The 13,645-nt window shown below is 29.8% G+C and overlaps 1 protein-coding gene across 5 annotated transcripts; it reads left to right on the top strand.

Moving 5' to 3' along the window:
* The first annotated feature begins 404 nt into the window (after positions 1-404).
* Positions 405-2,771, top strand: LOC149264852 (uncharacterized). 5 transcript variants are annotated; one of them, XM_089428957.1, is made up of 4 exons: positions 415-718; positions 801-911; positions 1,053-1,097; positions 1,229-2,771. In XM_089428957.1, the coding sequence occupies exons 1-4, from the start codon at positions 488-490 to the stop codon at positions 1,277-1,279; spliced, it is 438 nt and encodes a 145-aa protein (XP_089285083.1). In that variant the 5' UTR covers positions 415-487; the 3' UTR covers positions 1,280-2,771. The 5 variants fall into 5 exon arrangements, 2 of the variants coding, with proteins under 2 accessions (XP_089285091.1, XP_089285083.1); XR_016259862.1 differs by having other exon boundaries at positions 408-718; positions 836-911; positions 1,053-2,771; XM_089428965.1 differs by lacking the exon at positions 1,053-1,097 and having other exon boundaries at positions 413-718.
* The last annotated feature ends 10,874 nt before the right edge of the window (positions 2,772-13,645 follow it).

Here is a 13,645-nt window from a genome sequence, read left to right as displayed (position 1 = left end):
TTACCTATATACCTTATCATTACGGCTACTCCTATATATATAAATATTCGCGACATTATATTATTTCTTTCAACTAAAGACAATTGTATTTATTAACCACATGACCTTATGGTCTGCAAAGTTCTGCATAACTCTTTAGCATCAATGTTATAACATTAATTTGAGTTTATGGTATATTGATTTGGTGTTGTTCAAGGGCTTATACGCCATCCAAATGTTAACTTATGGTGTCGCCCTACCTCCACTTGGGCAACCAATAAATCACAAGCCATAGGGTCATAAATGAACGGCGGCTGTATATGCCCACCGTTCGATTTTGCTAAGGCCGAAATCGAACGGTGGGGATATACAGCCGCCGTTCATTTATGACCCTATGGCTTGTGATTTATGGTTTGCCCCTCGACTTGGCTTCACTGTCAACTGTCTCTTGATTACCCATAGTACGACGATCAACGGTGGAGGTTGGTTTTGGAAATGGACGATAAGGATGGGAGGGCAGGTGGTTAGGGTAACCACCTACACCCACCTCGACTGTGTGCTCTCTTTTTCATCGAAGATTCTAGAGGGAGAGCTTTGGTGCCTGGTGTTTTCAGAATGCGTTAGGGTTTGTTGTTCCTCTATTTTCTCTGTGTATCAACCCACTAGACTTGCATATCCTAGCGCCATTGTTATTGGCACAATTTTCACCTTTGTCCAGCATACCAACCACACTTTACAGGTAACTGGTGTCTTCCATTTTTTCAGCGTTTACAGAGCTTAGGGTAATCACAGTTATAATCTTATTCAATTGTTTACAATAGGGTTTTCTTACATCGTTTCATGTTCTGGTGATGAGGAATAACAACGAAAGGTGTTGCAACTTCGATGGGGTCTCAAACTTTAGTTTGGGGATGCAGGGTTTTCTACTAGAGGTAACCCTCGCTCCGACAAATTGCAAGTAAAATAAAATTTCTCTTCATAAAATGTTCACTTGCTATTATCTTGCTATCCTCCTGTTTTCCTTTTAATTGCGTTACTTAAGTTTGATCTCTTCTAATTCCGTCTATGGCCAGCCTGCTCCTAGTCATGAAGAGCAGTCATGGCCATACCATGTTCAGGTAAGGAATTTCTTTCCTCTAGCAGGGTTTAGTTAATGAATATATTTTCTTTTAACTTTCTTTCGGTCATAGGGAGGCTTGTCACTAGTGTTTTTGTCTTTTTGTTTTTATGTTCTCATTGTGGTCAACAGGTACTGCAAACTGCTCCTGATGTTGGGTCTCAGAATTACACTCAACCCTAGTCCCATATTCAGTTTTTTACTTACAACTGCATTGTTTTCTTGCTGTTTGGCACACTTCACCCGCACCCACAGATTAAAATGACTCTTTATAGGAGGCAAATCCTAACCTAGGGTTTGGGCTTCTCACCTTAAGGCTTAAATTTATGGATTTATCCGCAGTTTAAGGCTTAATTTTATAGATTTATCAGCAGTTTGTCTGGTTTGGTTTTTTTTGGTAAATTATATGTGTATATGCTTATTATTGGAAGTAATGCTTCCATGTGTTGTTGTCTGGTTTGATTTTTTTCTTGTGTAAATTATATGTGTATATATGCACATTATTGGAAGTAATGTTTCCATGTGTTGTTGTGAGTTGTCATTATGAGTTCCCAAATGTCAATCTAGAAGTTGTTGTTTTTTAGTATGAGTTGTAGTTATGATCTAGATGTGTGAAAGCCATAGATTTATGTCCTATATATGTGTAACTATTGTGATCAATAAAGTCTCACTAGAGGAATTGAGATCATGCAATTTTAACCATGATATTCTTTTGTACATAGATTAGTTTAGTAAAGTGTTCGATCTATTGTTTGTGTCAATATTTGATTTGTGTGTGGATTGTGGATAGTTGCATGCAAATGAAAATTACAAAGATTAAGTGTTGTTGATGTTGTGTGAAGTTCCATTATGGAAAATTATTTGTAAAAGAAGAGGAGATCTTCTTTTGAAGAAGTTGGATCAGCATAGATTTGGTTTGATCTAGTGTAGATCTACAGTTCAAAACAATGTCTACATGTTTTAAATGGTGGTTCTCGAGATTATCATATGGTGCAAGATGTACAACTTCAGCGTGCAGGGGGAATGTTGGCATTTCCCATTCTAGATTTGAACTAGAAAATATTTTGGTATTATTTATGCAGAGATTGAGATCCAAACACTGCAGATCTGATGGAAAATACCAATATGCAAAGTTATTATTATTATATTTAATATGATCTGCACAAATCAATAAAGAGAAGTCATTAATTGTCTGTGTACATTTTGGTGGTTGGTGTTTGTGTTTTTATTGGTTATAAAAAGGGTTGGTGGTTCTTAAACTAGAAGCCCCGGTGTCCGAAACATCAATTATTGTGTGTTTTTATTAGTTATAAAAAGGGTTGGTGGTTCTTAAATTGGAACATCAATTCTTGTGTGTTGGTAAGGTCAAGTTGTTTGATCAACTTTTGAACACATTCAATATCCAGACCTCCATCCTATTGTGTGTTTTTATTAGTTATAAAAAGGGTTAGTGGTTCTTAAATTGACACATCAATTCTTCTGTGTTGGTAAGGTCAAGTTGTTTAATCAATTTCTGAACACATTCAATATCCAGACCTCCATCCTAGCAACGGATGGATAGCTGAAATCGCTGAAATCGAAATATTCGATAGATTGTGGTTGGTCCATATGATGGTTCATTACTTGACGGAGCTTATCCAGAAGCCTTGACGAGCCGAGGTGTCAATATCGTTGATCTTGCTAAGTTCATCAACGATGGTTAGAGACAGTTACGTTTTAAATGGAGGTCAAATGACAACTTGAAGATGTGGTGGTGAAAGAATGATATTTGCGATGAAGGCCAATCATACAAAGATTATCCTTGTTTTTGTAACATATGTTTTCAATGTTTTCGATGTAAACATTAAGGAAGGGTATTGGAATTAATGCTTCCATGTATTATTGTGAGTTGTCATTGTGAGTTTTCAAGTGTCAATCTAGAAATTGTTATTTTCTATATATTGAGTTGTAATTATAATCTAAATGTGTGAAAATTAGAGATTTATATCTTATATATGTAATTGTTGTAATCAATAAAAATATTAAAATTTATTTTAATGTTGTGTGTAATCACACCCCGTTGATATCTCTATTTTCTAAGACGCATGGTCTCTATGGTAATCTATGCATATAGTATATCTTTTGTATTCTTCCGGTAATATAGAATGGCATGGATTGGTTTATATTCTAGTTATTTTAATTATAAGCAAAAACAGATAGAATGACAGGCATATTTCCACAAACTTATCAATCCTCATAAGGGTTCCTTTATCTTTGAATATTTGTTTCAATTATAGTATTTCAGTTTTACTAGGTTCTCTGTTGGGTTTATAGTTAACTCGACCTTTCCCTTTTTTTTCTCAACATTGTATGAAACTTTTCTACAACGAAGGTTTCTGTTCGTTTATACATGTATAATTTATATATGTTTTAAGTACGTCTGAAAGTCCTATTTCTGCCTAATTTCAAGAAAGACAAAGAATTTAATAGAAAACCCCTTTAAGAAATATTGCATATATATTAGGACCATTTTGAATGCTTTTCCTTGAGTTTTAACTTTGCTTAATCTCAAAGAAAATACTTGAACATAAAACTTTTCCCTAATTACATAGAAAGCATAAATAAATAGTTCTTACTGTAGAAACTCATTTGAATAGTGCAAATTGAGTCTGCCACCAACCATTACAATGAAGTAAGGACACTCCTCCCAACTAATGAGATGAATTTTTCTGCAATCAAATCCCTAGCAAATCCCCCGCTGACCTAGTTTCATATCTTTGGCAGTCATCTTAACAATTCCTATCTTAACTCAAACTCATGATTTGTTACAAAACATCCGGTAGAGGAGAACTAAGCTTCAAAGCTAATTCTTAATGGGGCCTCTTCCAACAAGCTCCCATTCGCAAGGTTAGCTTCATGCTTTCCCCGCTTTCTGTTAATTCTCAAGATTAGCGTTATGCTTTTCCCTCTCACCTTCTGTTAACCTCCTTTTGCTTTCTAGAATAAATATCTCTCAGAATAGGAAATTCAGGCAAGCAACGGCCTCTGCCCAACTGCCTGAAATATGAAATCCTATTTCTGTAACTCTTCCCCTCTAATTCCTATGGCTGACTTCACATTAAAATTCTTTGTATTAACATTAAAAATAAAAATTATTTATCCACATCAAAAGTTCTTCTCTGAACCTCGGCATGAGTTTGTAGTTTCTAAACCAAGTCTAACAACATAAAAAAATATTTACATATTTACGTTGCTGTTACAAACACAACCCAAACAGGAAATCACTCTCTTGAATTTTACTTTATCTAAACTTTCAACGTGTTAGCAGCTCTACTTTGACTTTCTTCAAAGAGTAGAATACGATTGAATTTATTAAAATGGTAAACATTTTGTAATGTTATTAATTATTAGTTTTGTATATTATGCTGGCATATAGTAGTCCCACGAGCACAAATTTAGGAGGGAAATCCTTCCTAATTCTGACATCTAAATCCATTTTCTTTTTTCCCTTTTCGGTGTTGGATTTTCCAGTAACGGTCCCTTCATTCTTATGGCAAAGGCGTATTATCAACAACTCTGACGTGAAAAAAATCCAATGGACTGGGCATCTACAGAGGAAAAATACAATTGTCCTGAAGTCTAAGTTTAAAAGGTGGATATATGTTTTGATCATCTAAAATAGTTAGACAGACAGACAGAACATGGAAGAATATAAATTATATTAGCAATGAATTTACTTACTATTCATGGTCACTTTTAAAAGTTGATGGCAGGAAAATTATAATGCGTGCAATGGTATAAAGAACATAATTCATAGTTCAAACGCATTAGAAAGGCATCAGAATTGTTGCTGATCAACTTAAACTTTCGACTCTGTGGAGTTAGTTTTGAGAAAATGCGTTGAGAGTTAAATAAAATATTATTTCAGTACTCGCACAAGTATAGATTTTATATTATAGGATTAGATAAGAAAGAAAATATTTTTTGCACTAATGGAATAGTGGAATCGGAAAAATATTTCATTTTGGAATGTGATGTTTTCAGAGACATTAGAGACAGTTATAACAGTATGTTGACATCGGTTCATTGGCATTGTCTTTTCAGTGAGGGGAATGTTAGAAGGTTGGGTTAGTTCATCATTAATTTGAATAATAAGAGGATTGAATTGCAAAAGGCAAAAAACAGGGAAGCTAGTCTCCCGGACATTAAAATATTCATTCATTCATTTCTTTTTTTTTTGCTTTCATTCATTCATTTCTTCTTTTTCCTTTTCTTGTGTTGGTATTTTTCACTAATATTCCCTTCAATTGACAACAGTCCCTTACCTCTTCCCCAACCTATGGAATAGGAAAAATATACCAACTTTGTCAATTTTAGATAACCTTTTTGTTGGATTCTTTCGGGATGCATGGTTCAAATTTGAAGTTGTGAGCTTTATAGCTTCTTATATAACATAAAATTATTTCTTATGCAAATGAAAATTAAAATAAAAAATTATTTGTCAAATTTAAAATGAAAATTATTTTTACATTTTTTAGTTGAAAGGATAATATTTTTTCCTTAATATATTCTACTTGTCATTATTTTTTAATTTTTTTCCTTCATTAATCATTTTTCTATATACCACAACATTTAAAAAACAAATAATGTCAACATTTTTTTCTCTAGATCATAATTTAGAAAAGAAATGCTATCATTTTATACAATAAGATCTTATTGTTATGGAGCTCATGCATTCATATGCATTCATATAACACTTGTGTGTTGAAATTATATCTTAGTAGTAGGCATTGAAGATCAAAATCATTGGTTGTGGTGAATCTTTTTGTTCTTCAAAAAGGAGATACAAGTGGAATTAAAATAAGTTCCTCATCTCTTGGGGTTAGTATTTACAAATGGTACCTAGAAATCCCAATGGCTCCACCTACATACCTACCTTGTTACTCCACTTGCTTTTATTTATTTCCCACATAGCTTGCTTGCATTTACTACCTGTTATTTTCTCTTGCATTTATGAATCTTATCTTCATTCTTCTTTATGTCTAATAAGTCACACGAATAAGAACTAGGGATCAAAATGGATTCAATATAAGTATGATTTCAATGCTAAATAATTAGTATACATTCATTTGTTGACAAAACATAAACTATTTATGTTTTCATTTGTCTATGATATTGATTCAATGTAAGTGTGATTCCTTATTATCAAAAAGTCAATGCTAAATAATAAGTAGTATTCATTCATTTTTGTTGACAAAAGATAAATGTTATTTATTTGTTCTTTTTTAGACGGTGTCATGCATCATAATGCATACACGCACATCATACTGTCAGTGATCAAGCCTATAATTCTTATGGCAAAAGATTTATTTTACGGAACTTGAGTTATTGGAAGTTTTAAATAAGTTTTTTTAATTTAAATTTAAGATGACAATTATATTAATAAAATAATATTATTTTGTTTTTTTTTTAAATCTCATTGCAAATTGAGCTAATTAGCTCGTCAGAGAGAAAAACGGTTTAATTGTATTTGAAGAATGTTGTTCACAGAATGAAAAAATGAAAAAGTAAATAAACCTACTAAATTCCTTCCATATAATTTTCATATCAATTATAAGTAAATGACTCAATTGAATTCATTCCCTCCATATATACAGTTTCTCCTCATATAATTTTATATAAATTGTAACAGGAGTGCTCACCCTTTATGTGTACTCATTCAAAATGTATTGAGACTTTTGGTATTTATATAGATTTTATATAAGATCCTTTATCTAAGCTCGTACAAAGTGATCCAATAGAAACTCTGATATGTAAGATATATATGGAATTGAGATGTAAAATATATATGAAATTTAAAATCGTTCCTCATTTTCATATGAAAACAATTCTACTTTTTAATGTTGAAAATCTAAAATCAAATTAATCCTTAATATTGAAATATAACTTTTCCATTCAAATTTAATCCCTATTCCAATCTATTATTATTATTTTCTCGGCTATAATTATTATTTTCTTTCCGTTATAGATTGCTAATAGTAATTAGAAGCAATGTCACATACATATTAATGTTACCGATGTTGTGACCTTTGGAATTTTTAAAGATTTAGTTGACCTTTGGAATTTTTAAAGATTTAGTTGGTTGTAAGAGATTTGGACATAGATTTGATTAAAAAACCTAATAAAAATTAATATATATATATATATAGTTATAATAAAAATAATTTTAATAATTATAAAATATATATATATATATATATATATATATATATATATTTTAATATAATTTTATGAATGCTTACCAATAAGCGGATCAAAATACACTAAATTAAACCGATTAAAATACATGTCAAATTATTTTTATTACATTTGATATGATTGATTAACTTCCGTTTCGGCATGTAGTTTGTTAAGTTAAAAAATATATTTTAAAAAGTTATTTTTTTCAAATATATATTTTTAAGATATTACATATTTAAAATAAATAAATGTTTTATAATGATTTACTCAAATCAATATTATATTTTTTAAATATATAAATGATTGAAAATTATAGCTTTTTAAGAAAAAAATGTTTTATAATAATTTATTCAATTTAATATAAAATCTTATAAATATATAAATTAGTAAAATATATATATATATAGATTGTACTATATACAAAATTTTGTTTAACAAAGTTTTAAGTGGCTTGTCTCTGTAATTTTTTTTTTTTCTCTATCTCATTTATATATTTATTATTTTTACATAAGAGAGAATACAGAAATATATATTTAGTTTCATTTACAAATATTATAACCATGTAACTCATCACTAGAAAGGGTGTGATATTAGGAACCATTCTCATAATTTGATGTTTAAGTGGCTTGGATCTATGTAAAGTAGAAAAGGTGTGATATTAGAAAGCATTCTCATAATTGCATGTTTAAGTGGTTTGGATCCATGTAACATAAAACTTTCAAATTCTCTCTTTAATCTATGGCTTCAATATCTTTACATAAGACAAAATAAAGAAACATGGATTCTGATCCTCTTTACAAATATTTGCACTATGTAACTCATCACTAGAATGGGTATGATCTCAGACACCATTCTCATACATTCATAATATCTCCGAAACATTGTAGGCATTAAAATTTACCCAAACAATTGTTCAAGGAAACAACAAAACCAAATACATAAACATGTAAAGGTTAAAGGTAGATACAAGGAAATTTATGCATTAAAATAGTTCAATTAGATTTTCATTAAACTAGTTCAATTGGATTTGACTAAAATTACATTTATAGTGACTTGATAGCATTCCACCATAAACCCATTAAATGTCAAAATTATAGTCTTTTCAAATGCTTTAATAAAAATTCAAAACCGAAAATATAATTGGCTTTTCAGGCTTTTTATCTACTAATCTATGCTTGACAGTCTTAGTCATAATTAGGCTTACATATATTGACAAGTTCACAAAAAAACACAATAAAATATATGTTCATATATATTGACAAGTTCACAGAAAAACGAAATAAAATATATGTTCATATTTTGTATTGACCAACTTATTGCATCCACATTCTCTATTCCTTTGATTATCTATTATCATCCCTCATTTCCTTTCTTATTTTTTTGTCTTTCTATTCTTCTCTTATTTCTTTTATCTCATCTATCTTTATTCTCTACATTTTCCTCTTTTCATATTTCCTTATTTTATTCTTTAACTTCTTAGCCTCTCTTCCTTTCATTATGTTTATTCACTAGCACTTCTTTGCATCCACATTCTTTATTCCTTCTATTATCTATTATCATCCCTCATTTCCTTTCTTATTTTTTGTCTTTCTATTCTTCTTTTATTTCTTTTATCTCATCTATCTTTACTCTCTACATTTTCCTCTTTTCATATTTCCTTATTTTATTATTTAACATCTTAGTCTATTCCTTTCATTATATTTATTCACTAGCAAAACGATATTAATAAATGTGGTAGGTGTATACGAATCACACGCACAACTACATTAGTAAATGTTGTTGATATACACCAATAAGTGTTAATGGTATGGATTTATTATTAATATAAATATTGATATAAATAAATATATAATTATAATAATAATATAATTATTATTATATTATAATTATGATAATAAATATAATAATTTACTGTAATTGTTATTGTATTATAATAATATGATAATATTATTAATATTATTAATAATAGGATAAACTCAAGGAATTATTGGTATTATAAATCCAAGGAATTAATAAACCTAATTTTGGAATTATGAATATTGTAAACCCAAGGGATTAATATTAAACCTATAAATATAAAACCTAAGATTAATACTATAAACTCTAATATATTATTATACATATTAGGGATTAATATTATAAACCCAAGGGAATAATATTAAATCCTAAAATTAATATGATAAACCAAAGTGATTAATAAATCAAAGAGATTTTTATTATTAAATCCTAAGATTAATATTATAAACCCCTAGATTAATATACTTAACTTAATATTTATATTAGAAACCCTAATATATTATTATACATATTATGGATTAATATTATAAACTCAAGGGATTAATTATGTTATAAACTTAAGAGAATAATAAAACCAATGGATTATTGATAATATAAACCTAAGGGATTAATATTAAACTCAATGAGTTAATATTAAACCCTAGGAATGTAAACTTTAAGAATAATATTATATTTCTAACAGATTAAAAACATATAGGATTAATATTAAACATTATAATTAATATTAAAATCCCAAGGAATTATGAACCATTGGATTAACATAAAACTTTCAGATTAATATTATAAATCCTAAGATTAATATATCAAATTTAAGATTAATATTGTAAACCTTAAGATTATAAACTTAATATACTATTTTACATATTATTGATTACTATTATAAATCCATGAGATTAATATTAAACCCTAGGATTAATATTATAAACACTAAGGTTATAAATCCTAATCTATTATTATACATATTATGGATTAACATTACACACCCAAGGGATTAATAATATTATAAACCCTAGAACTAATATTATAAACCTTAAGATTATAAACCCTAATGTTAATATCATAAACACAAATGATTAATAAGCCGAAGAGATAATTAATATTATGAATCCAACGGATTGATAAATCACATGGATTGATATTATAAACCCTTGAAATTAATATTAAACCCTAAGATTAATATTATAAACCATAAGATTACTATTATAAACCATAAGATTAAATCGTAATATTATAAACCTTAATATTGCAATGCAATGTAAGATTGTGACAATGTTTGTCACAATGCGATTCTGGATATATTTTTGTACCATTCCAACATCACACTATTAAACTCTAATATAAAACACTAGCATTATAGAACACAACATAATAAAGCCTAAAATTAATATTATAAACTCTAATATTATAAACCCAAGGGAATAATATTATAAACACAAGATATTAATATAAAAAACCCAAGGAATTAATATTATAATCCCGAGGGATTAATCAATTCAATAAAGTAATATTAAAAACTAAAGGGATTAACATTATAAATCTAAGGGATTAATATTAAACTTTAATATTAATATTATAAATCTTACCATTAATACTAAAACCTACAAATATAAACCCTAATATTAATATTATAATTCTAAGGGATTGTAAACCTAATAGATTAATACTAATCCATATGATTAATATTATAGACCTTAAGATTAATATATCAAACATAAGATTAATATTATAAACCCAAGGGATTAATAAACCAAAATAATTGATTAAACCCACAGATTAATATTAAACCTTAGTATTAATATTATGAACTTTATTTTTAATATTACAAATCCTAGTTTTAATGCTAAATCCTAGGAATATAAACTGTAAGATTAAAATTATAAACTCAAGGTATTATAAACAGTGTGAAAATGATTGTTAGATTGATTATTGTATTGAGACAATGTTTGTCACAATACAATGTTGGACAATATTATAGACCCAAGGGATTAATAAACCCAAGATATTATTAATATTATAAACCCAAGGGATTAATATACCAAAACAATCAATATTAAGCTGGATGAATACACACCCTAAGGTTAATATTATAATCCCAACAGATTATAAACCTAAGCGATTAATATTCAATCCTAGAAATAATATTATAAACCTATTAACAGATTATAAACCTAAGGTTAATATTATAGGCCATAAGATTAATATATCAAACCTAAAATTAATATTATAAACCCTAAGATAATAAACCATAATATTATTATATATATTATGGATTAATATTATAAATACAAGGGATTAATTATATTATAAACTCAAGTGATTAATAAACCCAAGGGATTATTGATATTATAAACCTAGGGGAATAATACTAAACCCTAGTATTAATATTATAAATCTTAATTTTTCAATGCAATGTAACATTGCGATAATGATTGTCAGGTTTATTGTCATATTGAGACAATGTTTGTCACAATCTGTTGTTGGATAGATTTTAATACAATTCCAACATCACACCATTAAACCATAACACTATAAAACTCAATATAATAAAACCTACAATTAATATTATAAATAATAATATTTAAATCAAAAGGAATACTATTATAAATCCAAGGAATTATTATTATTAACAAACCTAAGGGATTAATATTAAACCCTAGAAATAATATTATAAACCCTAAGATTAATATTAAAATCCTAAGGGATTATAAACCGAAGAGATTAATATTATAACCCCTAAGATTAATGTATCAAACCTAAGATTAATAATATAAACCCTAAGATTATAAAATGTAATATATATATATTTTTTTCTCAATCTGGCTACTTCTATTATTGATACAAAAAAGTTACAGCAAGGCCGTGGCCTTGAGAGTTCTGCCCTGAGAATGGCATATTACAAAAAGCTCATGAGGTCAAAACAGTGTGAACCTTCATCAGTAAGTTGACTTCATCTTCGACACAACACAGATTTGAACAAAGCGGGGACAATACATTGGACCAACATGCCACAGTGCTGAGTGTAAACGACACATGGACGGACATAGACCTGAGACAAACAGTAACTGCACGAAACAATACATAGTCATGATAAGTATAAACGACACATTGACAGTCAGAGACCTGAGACAAACCGTAGCTGCGAAAACAAAACATAGTCATGTTGTATCAGTCATCATCAGTGGTATAAGGCTCCTCGACAACTCTGCATCCATATTGAAGAGAGTCCTCCGAGTCCGAATGTGGAGCCACCGAGCCTGTGGGAACGCCACGAACAGGCGCACTTGGGCCTGCAGGAACGGCCGGGTCCAGCATTGAAGCACTCCCCATGACCGGGCGCAGGTTATCCACTGGATTCACATTCCTCTGTTCGGCAAGTGCTTCAGGATGTGCGGCTCCCAGATCCCTGCTATCTTCACATTTTTCTATGGTGACAGAGACTATGAAAGTGGAATTAGCGAGAGAGCATGGAATTCGATAATGCACAGTGGGATGAGCAGCATGCTCACATTCGACCCTCCCAATTCTTCCACGACCCCTGCCTCTTCCACCTCTTGTGACCGGTGGACTGCTCTGCCCAGGTTCCAGAATTTCAGAAGAACACTGAGAGGCCGCTCGGCCACTAGAGCCACCTCGTCTGCTCAATAACCTGGGCCTTTCGCGTGGCATTACAAAGTTCAAAGGGTGAATGCAAATAGAAGAGTGCTCTGAACGAGACAACAACAGAACATCAGATGGATCATATGAACCTGGCGCACTAACGTGCCCGTGTTCGCTAGCAGAGAGACTCAGAAAAACGCACAGCGCTGCAATCCAAGGAGCTGTAGAGGAATGCAACAAAGCCGCGGGAGCAGTGCACTTATGGAGCGCTATGGCACTGTTAACCTTGCAACGAATGGACGAAGTTAATGTCTTCATAAATGAACTTGTGCGAGCCGAACTCGCCTGACCAGCATTAATACTCGTGGCGCATGGGGGCTGACACCTGCCCATGTGATACGCCTTCCACATAACCATTGAGTTGTTAACCACCCGCATCCGGGGATAAAATGTAATATATTATTATACATATTAGGGATTATATTATAAATCCAAGGGATTAATAATCTTATAAACTCAAGAGATTAATAACTCCAATGGATTATTGATATTATAAACCCATGGGGTTAATATTATAAATTGAAGAGATTATAAACCCTAATATTATAAATTATAAACCCAATATTAAACCTTAATGTTATAAACCCATTATTAAAAATACCTAATATTAAACTCTGTGTTTGTAATATAACAATGTGACATTGAATAAATTGCAATCCTATTCCAATATCACAATATTAAACCCTCATATAAAACCCTAACATTATAAAACCCAATATAGTAAACCCTAATATTATTTAATATATACCATAATATTAAACCCCACTATTATAAATTATAAACCCAATATTAAACCCTAATATTATAATCCCAATATTATAAACCCTAATATTAAACCCCAATTTTGTAATGTTGCAATGCGAAATGGAATAAATT

This window comes from Pinus tabuliformis, chromosome 6 (genome assembly GCF_031772625.1).
Source record: "Pinus tabuliformis cultivar Carrire ecotype Pingquan chromosome 6, CPIR1, whole genome shotgun sequence".
Lineage (NCBI taxonomy): Eukaryota > Viridiplantae > Streptophyta > Pinopsida > Pinales > Pinaceae > Pinus > Pinus tabuliformis.
The sequence above is the reverse complement of the archived record's forward strand: the minus strand, read 5'-3'. Positions and strand labels throughout refer to the sequence as shown.

What these genes read in the sequence shown, in the direction of transcription:
- LOC149264852 (XM_089428957.1), top strand. Translation starts at nt 488, where the DNA reads ATGGGAGGGCAGGTGGTTAGGGTAACCACCTACACCCACCTCGACTGT. An exon ending in ATACCAACCACACTTTACAG is followed by an intron (nt 719 to 800) that starts GTAACTGGTGTC and finishes TGTTTACAATAG; the next exon opens with GGTTTTCTTACATCGTTTCA. An exon ending in TGCAGGGTTTTCTACTAGAG is followed by an intron (nt 912 to 1,052) that starts GTAACCCTCGCT and finishes GTCTATGGCCAG; the next exon opens with CCTGCTCCTAGTCATGAAGA.